The sequence below is a fragment of the Cucurbita moschata genome, unplaced genomic scaffold (genome assembly GCF_002738365.1).
Source record: "Cucurbita moschata cultivar Rifu unplaced genomic scaffold, Cmos_1.0 Cmo_Scf00010, whole genome shotgun sequence".
Lineage (NCBI taxonomy): Eukaryota > Viridiplantae > Streptophyta > Magnoliopsida > Cucurbitales > Cucurbitaceae > Cucurbita > Cucurbita moschata.
The window spans coordinates 3,369,105-3,384,597 of NW_019268526.1; the positions used below are offsets into that span (position 1 = coordinate 3,369,105).

The 15,493-nt window shown below is 38.1% G+C and overlaps 4 protein-coding genes across 6 annotated transcripts; 1 reads left to right on the forward strand and 3 right to left on the reverse strand.

Annotated features, from left to right (window-relative positions):
- The first annotated feature begins 948 nt into the window (after positions 1-948).
- Positions 949-1,691, forward strand: LOC111449065 (alpha carbonic anhydrase 8-like). Its single transcript, XM_023088907.1, has one exon. The coding sequence runs from the start codon at positions 1,022-1,024 to the stop codon at positions 1,511-1,513; it is 492 nt and encodes a 163-aa protein (XP_022944675.1). The 5' UTR covers positions 949-1,021; the 3' UTR covers positions 1,514-1,691.
- Positions 1,692-1,988: 297 nt separating this feature from the next.
- Positions 1,989-5,674, reverse strand: LOC111449062. Its single transcript, XM_023088906.1, has 8 exons — positions 5,432-5,674; positions 4,891-5,358; positions 4,638-4,800; positions 4,125-4,422; positions 3,944-4,016; positions 3,778-3,874; positions 2,705-2,784; positions 1,989-2,495 (listed from the first exon to the last, which is right to left on the reverse strand). The coding sequence occupies exons 1-8, from the start codon at positions 5,465-5,467 to the stop codon at positions 2,265-2,267; spliced, it is 1,446 nt and encodes a 481-aa protein (XP_022944674.1). The 5' UTR covers positions 5,468-5,674; the 3' UTR covers positions 1,989-2,264.
- Positions 5,675-7,361: 1,687 nt separating this feature from the next.
- Positions 7,362-9,713, reverse strand: LOC111448923 (F-box/kelch-repeat protein At5g60570-like). 2 transcript variants are annotated; one of them, XM_023088706.1, is made up of 2 exons: positions 9,500-9,713; positions 7,362-9,146 (listed from the first exon to the last, which is right to left on the reverse strand). In XM_023088706.1, the coding sequence occupies exon 2, from the start codon at positions 8,831-8,833 to the stop codon at positions 7,709-7,711; it is 1,125 nt and encodes a 374-aa protein (XP_022944474.1). In that variant the 5' UTR covers positions 8,834-9,146; positions 9,500-9,713; the 3' UTR covers positions 7,362-7,708. The 2 variants fall into 2 exon arrangements, with proteins under 2 accessions (XP_022944474.1, XP_022944473.1); XM_023088705.1 differs by having other exon boundaries at positions 7,362-9,267.
- Positions 9,714-10,815: 1,102 nt separating this feature from the next.
- LOC111448750 (serine/threonine-protein kinase GRIK1-like) lies at positions 10,816-15,482 on the reverse strand. Of its 2 annotated transcripts, none has more exons than XM_023088476.1 (13): positions 15,333-15,482; positions 14,972-15,134; positions 14,357-14,738; positions 13,537-13,611; positions 13,408-13,452; positions 13,178-13,252; positions 12,757-12,844; positions 12,541-12,665; positions 11,875-11,970; positions 11,703-11,769; positions 11,505-11,620; positions 11,345-11,423; positions 10,816-11,217 (listed from the first exon to the last, which is right to left on the reverse strand). In XM_023088476.1, exons 3-13 carry the CDS (start codon positions 14,672-14,674, stop codon positions 11,024-11,026), a joined length of 1,278 nt encoding a protein of 425 aa, XP_022944244.1. In that variant the 5' UTR covers positions 14,675-14,738; positions 14,972-15,134; positions 15,333-15,482; the 3' UTR covers positions 10,816-11,023. The 2 variants fall into 2 exon arrangements, with proteins under 2 accessions (XP_022944244.1, XP_022944243.1); XM_023088475.1 differs by having other exon boundaries at positions 11,875-11,973.
- Positions 15,483-15,493: the final 11 nt, after the last annotated feature.

Genomic DNA, 15,493 nt, shown 5'->3' on the forward strand with positions numbered 1-15,493 from the left:
TTTTTTTTTTTTTTTTTTTTTTTTTTTTTTTTTTTTTTTTTTTTTTTTTTTTTTTTTTTGGGTGTAGTTGGAAGTGTTTGGATGTCCAACCTCATCCACGTATAAGCTATACCTAATAAGAGAGAACCAAAGTCGCAACCTTTAGAGGGGACCCTAGCGGTTAGTGGCTAGTAGTGCCCTCCAATCTTGCAAGCTGCCCTAAAGATTCACGTGGATGGGACATTGCTAGGTCACTCCTCGATGGTCCAGTTGGATCAACAGTTTTTGCCAGCTCACCTGTGGGGCCCATCTTGTCTCAGATAGGATTACATTTTCTTCTGCCCTTTTGGGAAATTATCGTGCCAGTTCATTCACAATGCTCCACCATATTAGTAATATATATTTTAAATTGTACTTATATTTTTTTTTCATTATATAATTAAAAAAAAATTAAAATTGCCATCCACATTAATTTATTTAATTCCGGTATATGAATTTTAAAAATATTTAACGAGCAATCTTGAGAATATAATAATTAAAAATTATTTAGTTTAAAAAAATTTAAATTATTTTTTAAAATTATATAAAATTACAAAATGATAGAAGTTTTAGACACTATGTATTCAGGCCCACGTGAATTGGGCTGAACAGGCTTACTGGATCAAATGAACCGGCCCAGAAAAAGCCCAAACATCAAATGCAAAGTGTAATATTTTAAAATTTAAAATAAAAAAATAAAAAAAATAATGTATTTATAATTTTACTAAAAAATAATAATAATAATAAAGAGAGTAATTACTAATTTCCACCGCTAGGAGTCAATTATATTTCAACCGGCGCGGATCCAGTGGTCCTATCACTATAAATTTTGTTTTTTTTAAAAACAGTCGTACGTGGCGTTCTCTCATTGGTTCAATTTGTATCTTTTCTGCCTTCTTCTTCAACCGCTTTATTGCTGCTCGGCTCTTTTCCGCCTTCTTCTGACGCACATTCCCTCTTTTTTGATTCTCAAATCTCTGAGATTCTTCTGCACAATACGGAAATGGCGAAATTCATTGCTTTCTGTTGTTGTCTTCTTTTGATGAACGTCGCTTTCTCTTTGGAACAAACGGAGGAAGTTCCGCCATCTCCACCCCCTGAATCTGCTGCAAGTTTTCCTCCACTGCTCTCTCCTACTCCATTTCCTCACGCTCCAGCGAGTTCTCCGGTGGAATCGCCTTTGCACTCTCCTCCTGCGCCTCCGCCCTCAGATCTCGTTCCCAGTCCATCTCCTGCGCGTGGTCCTTCTCCGTCACTGAATCCTGCCCCATCGCCAGCGGCTGATGGCGATTTTCGTAACAGCATTTCTAATAACGGTGGAGAAGAGTCGGAATCCTCCAAAGGCGGGATGAATGGAGGAAAGAAGGCTGGAATTGCAGTTGGAGTGATTGCCGCTGCGTGTTTCGTTGGAATAGGAGGAATCGTGTACAAGAAGCGCCAAGACAACATTCGTCGATCTCAGTACGGGAACGCTGCTAGATCTTCGTTCTTATGAGTTACGAGGAACTGAATGTCGATGGTATGGAATTCTCTGTATTAGAAGAGGATAGCATTTCTATTGAGTAAATAGCATTATCATTTTATTTTGATTAACTCATTGTCCAGGAGGTTGCTAGTAGCACTTCGCTTTATTGACTAATTCTGAATAGCATTGTGTGATTATTCTTTTCATACGATAGTTCTTAGATTCTTGATCATTCCAATTGCTCAGAAAATTCGGGACTTCTATGCTTGTAGTATTTACTTAAATTATCAGTGAGGTTTCAGTTTTCTCGATCTACAATCGATTCTAGGAGAACCTGTGATTTTATTCTGCAAACTTCATACTAACATAATTTCTAGGGTTCATTGTTTACACTTCCTAGCATACATTTATTTTAGCTTAAGAAACATAAATTATTCCTGTTGAAAGCGAAATCAATCTCACCACAATGATTAAATCTCAACTTTTTGAAACTAGAGAGACAATCTTGGTATGAACATGGCAAGGTTTTAATCAAGAAAAGTATCACGAATTTATGTGGGATGCATTTATGAGAATGCTATAGACCAGATTCACTCTCTGGTTGTCTCGTGTTCCTATTATATCCACAAACTTGATACAAGTTGACAACTTCCAGAACCACGGCATAAAGTCTATACAAGGGAACTATGGTTCAGAAAACTCACCACCTACAGTCCTTTTACATGTAATGAAAACCATACACAATAGATCAAACAATAACACTTTGGCCAACACTGTTTCTTCACACAACTGTGTGATGCTGGCGGGGTATAGCATTGTGCAGTGAACTTATAGCTATAGACGATCGTACCGGTTGTGCGATTCTCTGAGAGTCGAGGTGCTGTTGTGTTGTTGGAAGCCACCATCGTCTTCTCCATCTTAAAAACTCAACAATAATTGAACTTCCACTCATGATGATGCCAAGCCCAGTTAATGTAGCCAGTATGATAGCCAAAACTGCTTGGACACCAACCTGTAAGCCATTCTAAAACTCATCTCCAAGATCTAACCGAAAAGAAGTATTAAATCAAAGCAGTCTAACATAGAGGGGATTGATGAAAACATTATTAGAATTAGTTTTCAGATTGGTTCATACAATAAGTGATGCAGAAGATACCCAATCCCTGCTAACAAAGCTATGCAGTTCAAATTAATAGGAAAGTTGATAGCTTGAGCTCTCACCACGGAGTAAAATATGTGCGAGAAGAGAACCACCATAGCAAATTGAACTGTTGCATATACCCATACAAATCTTCTATTCACTACAAACAAAAAAGTTGTTTAGGATTGATTACTAAATAACAGTCTAGAATAGCAACAGATCGTCAAAGAAGAATCCCAAAGTGCACCCATCAGACAGTTCACATAACAATTCAGCCGAGTCAAAAGAGTGAGTGTTTCGGGCTCGTTGAATATCAATGTAATATGATATGTTGAGGATTATTGGGAGTGAGTCCCACATTGGTTAATTTAGTGAAAGATCATGGGTTTATAAGTAAGGAATACTATCTCCATTGGTATGAGGCCTTTTAGGGAAGCCCAAAACAAAGCCACGAGAGCTTATGCTCAAAGTGAACAATATCATACCATTGTGGAGGCTCGTGATTCCTAACATGGTATCAGAGCCATGCCCTAAACTTAATCATGTCAATAGAATCCTCAAATATCGAACAAAGAATTGTGAGCCTCGAAGGTGTAGTCAAATGTGACTAAAGTGTCGAACAAAGGGTGTACTTTGTTCGAGAGCTCCAGAGAAAAGTGTCGGACCTTGATGAAGGGGAAGCGGGCTCCAGAGAAAGGAGTCGGACCTTGATTAAGGGGAGGCTATTTGAGAGCTCTATAAGCCTTAGGGGAGGCTTATAGTGTACTTTGTTCGAGGGGAGGATTGTTGAGGATTATTGGGAGTGAGTCCCACGTTGGTTAATTTAGTGGAAGATCATGAGTTTATAAGTGAGGAAGCCTTAGGGGAGGCTTATAGTGTACTTTGTTCGAGGGGAGGATTGTTGAGGATTATTGGGAGTGAGTCCCATGTTGGTTAATTTAGTGGAAGATCATGAGTTTATAAGTGAGGAATACTATCTCCATTGGTATGAGGCCTTTTGGGGAAGCCCAAAGCAAAGCCATGAGAGCTTATGCTCAAAGTGAACAATATCATACCATTGTGGAGAGTCGTGATTCCTAACATAATAGACTAGCGAATACGAATTGAAAAGATGATGCTTCAGCAACATAGAATAGGGCTAGAGCTAACCTACCCATAGTTGAGGAGGTCATTGATGAGAGTAGACCCAAAACGCAAGAAAATGGAAGTGAAATGGCAATTGCACTGGTGCCCATTTTTGCAACCTGCATCTGAACATATTACAGAAGACGTGACAAATGATGGATTTAAGCTCAAAACTTCATAGTTGCTACTCTTACCAATAGTTGCTCAAGAAAGCAGAAGTAGGCTAGTATGCTAACAATCACAAGCACGGGAAACTCCTGCCACACCCTGACTTATTCAAAGACAGTAGATATTAGTCTTGACTATGGTATGTAAGACAGAGAGATGACGAGTCGACGTTTAGCTCTAGCCCTATAAGGACAGATAGTTGCTGACCTATAGCCATTAACATTGTCCTGCTGAGTTCTAGCTGCCCCAAACACTTGAGTTCGAATGCTCTGGACCTTTAACAAAGTTACAGGAAGGTTTTGAACCTCTTTCTTGCAAACGTCGCACGTTTTGTTTCCCTTGATACTAAACCATTTAACTGCACATTCTTGGTGAGCCAGAGCAAGTGCACCTTTGCAGCTACATTCCATCTTTAGAGTCTCACCTCCTTCACATAATTCAACCATGCAGATTCTGCAAACAGCGTCTTCTTCAGAGATGTCTTCACCATTGGAATCTTTATTTTCTGGACCATGAGATTGAAATGAGATTGACATCTTCTACAATATTGGATTTAAGAGAGTTGTTTACCCTTAAATGTTGATAGAACAAGAGACCGTACATGCTTTTTTTCTTCCCAGCAAAATCATTGGATACTATAGGATCAATAAGTATATAATTACCACCTCTTTCCTGTAACTAAATGGAAACAAATCAGAGTGTGAAGTCTGGCCAGTTTACCTATTTCTACTGTTGTAGAAGTATTCAATGTCAAATCTCCTTCCTTCGGTCGTGGGGTCGAAGGAATTACACGAAAAAATGAATCAGTCCTCCTTATGCTTCTTCCCTTGTTATTGGTTGGAAGAGAAAGGGAGCGAGATATTCGTTTCTGAGATCCTCTTCTCTGCACAATAAAATTGCAGTCTTTGTGTGTTAATGCTATGATAATTCAGCTTCAGTGCTTAATAAAACTCAAATTAGCATGTGTGCTTACTACTGATTCCTGTTCACTCCCTTTGTTGTTTTCATCATGTGTAGATTCTGGATTATAATGAGCTATAGGAGTTACAGGTAGTGATGAAGCTTGCTGCTTCGACCTAGGCGTAAAGATCGTGGCCATGGACAAGGGCTTTGAAGCTTTAGCCTTCTCTTGTGTCCCTGCAGACGAAGAAGCCTCATCGACGTCCGAGGAACTTCGGTATATGAAGCTAAGTTTAGGAAAGAGAGTCTTGATGGATGATTTGCCTCTGGATGAAGAAGATGGCCCTGAAGATATAGCATCTGAAGAAGAGGTTGGTGTTAACATAAAATTCACTTTCCTAGGTGTAGGACTTGATGTTTGAGCTGTTTTTATTGCAACAAAATCCGGTGTCCGAGAAGGTATCTCAAGAACAAGATTCCTTCTCTTCCAATGGTTAACATGGGAGGTTCCCTCCGTTGTTGTCCCAGCCAAGTCCCCGCCCTGAAAAACACCAGACTAGTTACTTAGAACATAGAAGAAGATTGAAAACACAGAGAAACAGAGAAGAAAGTACCTTATGGAGACGATCTGGAACTGTCCCATCACTCATCTTATGTCCTGTGTTGGTAGAGAGTAAAACCAGAACAAGTTTGTGTTCCCTGGAAATCAAGCAAAGACAGACATGGAGATGGAGGAGGAGGAGGAGACCCTTTGCCTTAGCCTTTGGAGGAGGGAGATTCGCAGAGTAAATAGGGGAAAGGGAATCGTGAGGATGGTGGGAATTGTGGCCTACTACTGCCACTTCCGCCCACCTCCCTTGACACTCCAGTAGACGCAGACTCAACTAAACCCACCTTTAGTATCCGATTCTCTGAAAGTTAGTAGCTTCAATCTTCCGTACTATTGTTGGATAATGAAAGTCTCAAATCGGCTAATTTAGGAAATGATCATGGGTTTATAATCAAAGAATACTCTCTCCATTGGTATGATGCATTTTGGGGAAGTCCAAAGCAAAGCCATGAGAGCTTATGCTCAAAGTGGACAATATCATACCATTTTAGGGAATCCTGTTCGTCTAACTTAGTATCAAAGTCATGCCCTAAACTTAGTCGTGCCAATGATTGGTAAATCTTCAAATATCGAACAAAGGGCTCCAAAAGAAAAGGAGTCAAGCCTCCTCGAAGGCAGTAAAAAATGACTAAGATTCTAAAGGAGTCGAGTTTCGATTAAGGGCAGGTGTTGGACGATGAAAGTTACACATCGACTACTTTTGAGGAAGCTCAAAGCAAAGCAACGAAAGTGTATGCTCAAAGTGGATAATATCATATCATTTTAGAAAATCGTGCTCGTCCAACTAGGATAAGTTGTTTCCTACCTTACCACTACCTAACCAACCTGTGTTTTGAATTTGTGATAGTGACGAGTGAATTAGTTCATTAATTCTTCTTAGTGGTCTGAAATGAATAAAGTATGAAAAAGGGCAGGAAAACAGAACGAATCTCTTTGAGTTGAGACCTCATTATTATTATTATTATTATTATTATTAAGATCAACTGTTTATATTTGCAGCCATTCTTCAAGTGTTATGATTGTGCTGACCTTGTCCAATCAAAGGCACTTCCCATGCTGTCCCCCCTATTGTTATATATATATATATTCTTTTACCGTCGTGAATGTTTGAAAATTAAGTAGAAATACTTCAGAATTTCAAAAGAAAATAGAGACAAGTGGATCACTGCCACGTCATTTTATGTCTTAATTTTCGTTTAAAAATACATTTTTCCATTTTTAAAAAATTGCATTTTCCTGGGGGAAAATGTATTTTCCATTGAGGTCTCAACCATTTTATTTATTTTTATTATTATTATTTTTTAAATTACTTTTGTTTGCTAGTCGCCTTACACGGAGTTTCAAAAAAAAAAAAATCTAAAAATTACTGTTACTTTTCAAATTTTAGTGAATTATTTTTTAATTTTTTTTAGTTAATTAAAATAGAATGAAAAAAATGCTAAAGAAATTGGGGGTGGGGGAAACCATTATCTTATTATTATTATTATTTTTTTATATTCATTCTTCATACTTTTTAGACCTCTTCTAATGCCCCTATTCACAAACGTTCTGCAATGCTTCAATCGTTAGGGTCCGTTCGGTCCAAACTTTAGCTTAACCTGCGCTTGAATCGAACCCATTTGTTGCTTAGACTCAACAACCCTAAAATACTTAAGGAGAAATTTAACAAGAATAGAGCCATTTGAATTCCAGAAATAACAGTAAATGAATATGGATTTATAACAACTCAAGTCCACTGCTAGTAGATATTGTCCTCTTTAAGCTTTTCCTTTCGGGTTTCCTCTCAAGGTTTTTAAAACGCGTTTGCTAGAGAGAAGTTTTCACACCTTTATAGTGTTTCGTTCTCCTCCCCAGCCGACGTAGGATCTCACAGTTGAGTAACAAGAACGCCCATATAAGTGTTTAGAGGAAAAGTAGAAATCTAACAAGAAATCTAACAAGAACAGAGCCATTTGAATTCCAGAAACAACCGTAAATGGAACAACTTTCACATAAAATGTTCGCCTACAAGAAAGCATAGACACAAAAATTACAACGGGGAGGGGTCGGGAGGCGAGTTTTACCTGTTGTTACGCAATGAATCAGAAGGCAGCAATAGGGTGATAAGGTAATCCATATAGTGAGTAAAAGCCAGATCCAGCAAAGACTGAAACTATGCAAACAATTATTAGGTGCTAAAGTTATGAGAAGAAGAACACTAAGAACAAAAGATGATCCCTTTGTAGAAGAAGAAACCAAAAACTATGGTCTGTGAAATCAGAGTTACATAAATGATGATTCTTCAACACCCCATAACTGCACAATTGTACACAAAAACCCCGACATGTTCCTTCACTCCTACTATCTTCCAATCCAAACTCCCATTATTATCGACTCCCGACCTCGGACACCAAGAGCTAAGCACAATCGATTCGCCTTCCACCCCTCTTTGCCCGCCTACAACCACAAGCTTTTCCCCACAAGCCTTGAAACCAAGTCCCCATCCATTTGAAGAATCCGCCCTCACCGGAAGTCTCCCCAACACCTTCCACGCGTTCCCCGCTTCCTCATACTTCATAACCATGTTCGTTATATGCTCCACTCCATATAATTCATTCTCCACCACTGCAACTAGAGGGGGCGCCTGAGCTCCTTGATTCACGTATGGATACATCCCTTCGATTTTCCTCCATTTCCTCTTCTTTAAATCATACTCCTCCCCACATGTTAGTGACACTGTAGGACTTGACATCCCACCAATCACGTAGAATTTCCCGTTCATAAAGAACCCGGAACACGATCGACGTGGGACGTGCATGTTAGGCAACGTTTCCCATCGACCCTTTGAAGAGTTGTATAATTCTGCTGAGTTTAGAACATTTCCCTTTATATCACTCCCACCTGCTACTATGGCTATCGAACCGAGACTGCCAGACCCAAACAAACAACGAGGCTGGTTCATTCCTCGACATTTCACCCAACAATGAGGAAAAAATACATATTTCCATATAGCAAAATCATAAAACTCTCGACCGAAAACCAATAACTCGCTGCCTACTGCTAAGGACTCCTTATCAGCATGATTGAAACACTCATCACAAGGCATCTTAGGCAATGCCATCCATTTATTTCTATCGGGATCGAACGCTTCCCACTCCTTTAGATCACAAACCAGATACACCCAATACTCCACAATCCCTATCTTCTTCCTCAACTCAGACAATGTACCACTTCTAATCTGCTTGTTAAACCTCGAGTTAACACACGATAGCGAAGCATAATCTGACCTTCGAACGTAAGCAAAGCAATTCATTGCTGCATCATCATCGAGCATTGGTAGAAGGGAATCATTCGATATGCGTCGACGCTGCAAACCATCAAGCATCAAATCTCCTCTTGAATGATAACTTACATCTTCATCCTCCATCTTCTCCGGTGAGGTATTACAACAAACTTTGTTTGTCAAAGTCAGCAAAAAATGATATTATAATTTAAAACAAAAGAATCAATAAGCTGTACCAATAAAGACCACCAATCTTAAAATGTAATATCCAGGCGGCCTCTGATTATCCTCCCAATACCCAGGGAACAAATTCGGACCCTTGAAAGCAGCAATCAATGAACACTTATTTCCTTCTCCCATTAATTTATTGAAACAGAGTGTGAAAATGTGAAGAATCTGTACTCGGAATATTCCATTTACACGAACTTATACCAATTAGAGAAGCCCTCGCAGTCCTCTGCAAACAGATTAAGAATACGAATACACCTAACCTTCAGAATCCCAGTAGTAATCGAATCACTCACTAATAACCTCAACGAACGATCCGAATTTCTTTCCAGCCGTCAAAATAGAACGATCTGGATTTTGGTTTTTTAAAGAGAGATTAGCGAGGAATCTCAAACGCAGGATGAAAACAATCGAATAAAGGGAAAAACAGAGAAACAATCCATGAAAGATCCTCGAGTTTAAAAACCATACGCATGAGAAGCCTAATGCATGGAAATGGATCGAAATCAAAACAAAGAAGGATACAGGGAAATTAATTAAGCAGATTAAATAATCAAGAGAATTGAGAAAAGAATCCCAGACCTGAAATTGGGGAAAGTAAGAGGGATCTATTGGTTGGGTTAAGATGGATCTATTAGTTGCGACTCCAATGAGCGGCGGCGGCGGCTGAAATAGTTACCGACGAACATGGTCGGAGGGAAAGTTGGGGAAGACGAAGAAGAAAAGTGGAGTCAGCCTTTGCGAAAACAGCGGCGGCACCAGATCACATTGGGGGGGCGGCCCCGTGCTGTGTCCATGTGACGTAATTTTTACAATATATATATATTATATAAATTATAAATAAAGGGAAAAAATAAAAAATAAAAAGTAAAAATGGTAAATTATCGCAGATAGCACCGTACTTCTGGGTATTTGTACTTTCGCCCCGCCTTTCTCCATTTTGCACTTTGAGGCTTTTTTTCTCCTCTTTCCATTTCCATTTTTTGTTTTTACTTTTAATTAATATATTCTCGAATTTAAAAAAATAATAATTAAGATATTTCATAAATTATTGACTTATTAGATGGTAGGATTTGAAAAGTGTGGTCAGTATATCTAATATTAATTAAGAAATAAAATCTAAAAAAATAACTACTAGAAAAGAAAATGTTCGGACTTTGTAAATGGGCTGGGCCTCTTCTTAATGAAAGTGGGCTCAAAATTGGGCCTAATTGTTTATTGGGAAATGTGTGGTTGCTCAATAGTATATTCTCTCCTCTGTGGCTGAACAGCCGATGCTTATGTTTTTTTATTACAATATATTCTTCATTCACCGTGAGACAGCTAGGTACCCGATAATCCGGACCAACCCAACCCAAATAATTATAGGATTAGGTTGGATTGAATTAGTATTTCAAGTTAGGTTGGGTTAATTTTTCTGAATCTGAATTGATTCAGTTCGGTTTTGGGTTCATGGGACAAAAACTTCGAGTTAACTTGAACCAAACAAAATTCTTCATTCTCAGCAGGGCAGCTAGGTACCCGATAATCCAGACCAACCCAACCCGAATTATAGGGATTGAGTTAGATTGAATTAATATTTCGAATTAGGTAGAGTTAATTTTTTTGAACCTGAATTGATTCAGTTAGGTTTTGGATTCCCACAAAGATTTAAAATAAAAGAATTGCACCCTATAATTTCTCAGGCCATCAAATTTGAAGATGCTTATGTCAGGCCATCAAATTTGAAGATGCTTATGTCAGACAGCTAGGCGTTCATTCAATCGGATAACCCGAACCAACCAAACCAGAATTATAGAGGTTGAGTTTATTTTTCTGAACCTGAATTGAATCGATTCGATTTTGGGTTCATGGGACAAAAACTTGGGTCGACTCGAACCAAACAAAAAGATTTAAAATAAACACAAGAGTTGAAGTCTTGAAAACCCCATAATTTCTCGGGCCATAAAAGAATTGCACTCCATGTTTAACCTCCAACACAGACCAACACAAAAGATGAAAACTGCATAAAATGGTCAAAAAAGAACTATATATAAAGGGAGATGGAGGGAGGGAGGGAGGAGCTAACCCATCTACCTTTCAAATTTACACACACGAATCTCCAGACTACACAGACAAATTAGGAGGCATGTCAAAATCATTCTGTTTACTCCCACTTTCTTCTCGTTGCAGGTTTGACTGCTCTTCCCCCACAAAACTACTGCGCTTGCACCAGCATAGATATTGTGGGATTGGGCCTTCGTCTCCAATCACCCAGCTGTGTTTTGCTATGTCGTCCAGTGTCATCCTCTGGCTCGGATCTGTAACAGGAAAGGCTTGTATATAATCAAAGGTGATCGGGTTTTTCGAACACGAATTTCACTAATGATTTAAGAAAGCATACAACATTCTGGGACTCAAAATCTTGGAGGAGATGAGTCACAGTACCTTTACATAGAATCCCTTCCAATAAATCTCTCAACTGGGGATTCATATCATCAGGCAGCAACAATGGATTATTGACAATCTGAGGAAGAAATATGTTCATTTTAACATCAGTGTACTTAATGAAAGCCATAATAGCACAAATAATAAACACTTTCCCCACTTTATCATAGGTATCTTGCAGTGTCTCTCCAAGAAACGGGTAACGACCGAGTATCATACAGTACAAGGTCACCCCAACTGCCCATGTGTCGGCGGTTTTGCCATGATAAGTTATACCTAATAACAGAGGAAGTTAACAGTTGAGATACATCAACGTAAATCCGACCTTACTAAGCATCAAAACAGATATAATTTAGACCTAAACAGCATTCTGGTGCAGTAAAAACAGGAGTCCCAGGAGAACGGCGAAGCTCATCATTTTCATCCTGCAAATGAAAAGTCAATATCACCCTCACAGGAATCTCAAAAGGTACCACAACAATATAATGAAAAATGCAGTTGTGAAGAGATGAAGGAAATCCTTTGATTACCTCAAAAACCTGGCTAACGCTGAAGTCCCCTATCTTCACTGTACCATCGCGAGTTATCAACAAATTATCGGGTTTAATATCACCATGCACTATATTCTGCTTCCAAAATTGGAAAACATATATATAAATAACCCAATCAAGGAGGAACAAAAGCAAGCAAACAGTCAGCTTATATGCAACCAAGTAGATAGCCCTATTTTTACCAAGACTCGGCAAGATTTCAGCCAATTGCCAGCAATTTCACAAGGCACTGCGAGTTTTCAGCTAAGCTTAGCGCAGATACATAGGATAATGCCTACTGAAATCATGTCAAGCAATAAAACGATATATATTTTATAAGCTATAGCCCATACACATTTTTTTTATTTTATAAGAAAGCAATAAGTACATATCACACTATTAAGAGAAAAAAGATTGTGCAACCATGTGTCAAGTATCAGCAAATTAAGTGCGAGTAAAAATCAATGCCATCTAGTCCAGATAATATAATAACCAAACAATAGATATAACTTTTAAATGTAATATAAACTCCTCTTTTACCGGTCAATAGTTTATTATTATTATTTTAACAAGAGATAAGTTTAACATACAAGGTAGATTAAGGATTAAGCTAATGTGAAAAAAGAGAAAAAGAAAAGAGGTATAAGTTAAGAATCGAGATCATACATGAGCATGGAGATACATCAGTCCTGAGACAATATCACGTAAGTACTTCCGAGCAATATTTTCATCTAGACCACATGGTGGATCAGAACCCTCACAAGCCCATTTGCCTTCCACGTATTCAAGAACTAAAGCAAAGAATGACTGCTCAAGTAAAGTTTAAATTCCTTTCAAAGATTCAAGCAAGTCCATAAAGAAAACAAAAGATGCCATGAATACCCATGTAAAAGCGATCATCATCCGGATCGTCTATCACTTCAATAAGATTTACTATGTTTGGATGTTGCAACATTTTCATGATTAAAACCTGTAAAAAAAAAGATAATATATTTTATCCAAAACTCAGCAACGGTAATCCTACGAGTTAAAGAAGATATATACGTCCAACAAAGCTTAGCAAAAATGTTGCAGGAGGGAAATATGTGTGAAAGAGAAAAGGAGCTAAAATATACACTACATGCAAATGAGAGTTTTCTTTTCAAATTTTAATAAGATATGAAAATAAGAGCTGAACATTCAAACCCAATAAAAATTTAAGATATCATTAAAAGGGAAAAAGACCCTCGTTTGATATGAATAACAATCAGACATCGAATGGAAATCTGATGCTGAGGCAACTAATTTAGAATTTCCAGGTTACCTCACGAAGAACATCAGTCATAGCTGTCTCAGAGGGAGCAACTCGCAGCTTTGACAAATGAGACTTGTGAAATGCCTACAAGTATATATAATGCAGGTTTATCAACAAAAACCTCTTGATATCTCAACCTTCTCGCAAACATCAAGGAGACAGAAAAAACAACTAGCAACAGAATAACCCCTCCATCTCCAAATACATAAAGCAACTAAAAGAAATATCGGAAAGAACACCTTAATTGCGTAGTATTTTCCATCAATATAGCTTCGATATAGAACCTGTTTACATAAAAAGATGAGAAAGCTAGTCAATAATATCAATTGATAAGATATGACAAACTGATGTTATCAGAAAATGCTTACCACTTTCCCATAACTACCAGCACCAATCTTATACTCACGAACATATTCATTGACCATCTTGTTTCCGTTCTCATCCTGAATATCAAATCAACAAATGAACATTAACGTGAACAGTTAGTACCAAGAGTAGTAATAAGCCACGAAGTAAAAACATCATACAACCAGTTAGAGGTGACTATACAAGGCTGAGTTCCTCAAAAGGATAGGTTCATAGCTCCATAGAGCTGGGGAGGTATTGTATTTTTTTTAAATCTTTTGATTCAAGGAGCTATGAAAAAAAAAAAAAAAAAAAAGCTTTGTGTTCTATCAATAGGTGTAAGGCATGCAAGTACTCTTCTAGCTCAGTACATTCAAAACCAAGAATCAAAGCCAGGCTTCAGTACAAAATTTAATAACCAGGTACTCGTTTTCAAATGAAAAAAGCTGCTTACTGGACCTTCTACAGTAGTGACAAGAGGCTTGTGATATTATAATAAGCAAAAGGTCATTAACACAGAATGGTTTCCCTCCATCTGCCAGCAGTAGAAGAAACTTGAAGCTATAGTTCAACTTATGTTTTTCCCTCCATTATCAAACATAACCCAACTAAAACCCTGCATAGCGCCAGATCAAAGTCCATTCGACTAAAAATGTAAAAGCAACAAAAGAACATATTTGTGCTAAAAGTCTGTTCAGGAAGGGCAAAAAAAATTTTAGACATATTCTGCAACAATTCCTAGAATAACAATAGACCGACATTCAAGTTAAACAGCCTTAGAAGCTGCATAACGTTCAATTCAAGTTTCCCATAATCGATGGACATATTAATTACTGCGTTCACCTCTGAGCGAACAACTCTGTTTGTCTCTTTGACAGGAAATTGCCGGCAAATCAAACCATTTTGTGTTCTATGCTGCAAAATCTCTTCTGAATTTTTGACACGGCTATGTGATTCGGTTTCTTCTTCATGTGTAGTACTGGCAGTATCATCATGAGACGAGCAGCTTTCTTCATCTTCCACGTCTTCACCCAACAAAAAATCCTCAGAAAGGCGGTTGAAGCCAGAAGCAGGTCTCAGCACCCTTTTAGGCTTTTTGGTAAACCCAAAGCAACCACAACAGCCCATCATTTTGGAAAAAGAGAAACTTTTATTGTACATGAGATTTTAAGAACCTCAACTTTGAAGTAGTTATTGAAACTATCCGCAACCAAACAACCCTATCCTGAATCCAAAAGAACAAAATTATTATTATTGGAACCATGCCCTCGAATTCAATAGATAAAAAGAACGACCTCAGACATGGACAACAAAGAGGACGGATAGTTATCATGCGCTAAAACTAAATTAACTGAAAGCTGTTCAGAATTCTAAAGTACTCATAAGAAAGCCATAGCAATGGAACATTTCAAAAACTTCGGCTAGCACATTATTCCAGCTTTCAGATATGAACTGCACCTGATTTACAACGGGATGAAGGGCAGCAAGCCCAAGTCCAGTATGCTATTCCAACGGATGCCATTCAGCCCGATGAAAGAAACAGCTGGTAGTAGCAAAGGCGTTGCAATTCAGACCTAACATAGTTTATATGGACAACCAGAGTCGGCTTGCATCCAAAACCCTTGCACGTTGACCATTTACATAATTAGAAAACATAGTGACAAAAAGAAACAAAAAATCAACAATAAACAAGCAAAAATCCGCGTCAAACTTACACAGAAAATGAAAACGTCATCAATCACGCCAAAAAAACAAAACAAAAAAACAAAAAATGCAAAGCTACAGCAATAGAATTGTACAAAATTTTCAAAACCCTTACCTAATCAGAGGAGTTGTTGAAAAGAAAAGTGTCCGACGGAAAACCCTAAGCAGGCTGAAGGAAAATCAGAAATTCCAGAGCTAAAGAAGATCCCAGGGGATGGATGAATAAATTCGATCGAAGAGTGATTGTTTATTGAATTTGGGGGGGGGGGGGGGGGT

Bases quoted from the DNA above. Each gene is read 5' to 3' on its own strand.
- LOC111449065 (XM_023088907.1), top strand. From the start codon at position 1,022: ATGGCGAAATTCATTGCTTTCTGTTGTTGTCTTCTTTTGATGAACGTC.
- LOC111449062 (XM_023088906.1), bottom strand. From the start codon at position 5,467: ATGAGTGATGGGACAGTTCCAGATCGTCTCCATAAG. The intron at 5,359-5,431 runs GTACTTTCTTCT...GGTGTTTTTCAG, and splicing joins TTCCAGATCGTCTCCATAAG to GGCGGGGACTTGGCTGGGAC. The intron at 4,423-4,637 runs GTAAACTGGCCA...CTCATGGTCCAG, and splicing joins TTCTACAACAGTAGAAATAG to AAAATAAAGATTCCAATGGT.
- LOC111448923 (XM_023088706.1), bottom strand. From the start codon at position 8,833: ATGGAGGATGAAGATGTAAGTTATCATTCAAGAGGAGATTTGATGCTT.
- LOC111448750 (XM_023088475.1), bottom strand. From the start codon at position 14,674: ATGTACAATAAAAGTTTCTCTTTTTCCAAAATGATGGGCTGTTGTGGT. The intron at 13,612-14,356 runs GTGAACGCAGTA...TTTGATATTCAG, and splicing joins ACAGAGTTGTTCGCTCAGAG to GATGAGAACGGAAACAAGAT. The intron at 13,253-13,407 runs GTGTTCTTTCCG...ATATACTTGTAG, and splicing joins GAAAATACTACGCAATTAAG to GCATTTCACAAGTCTCATTT.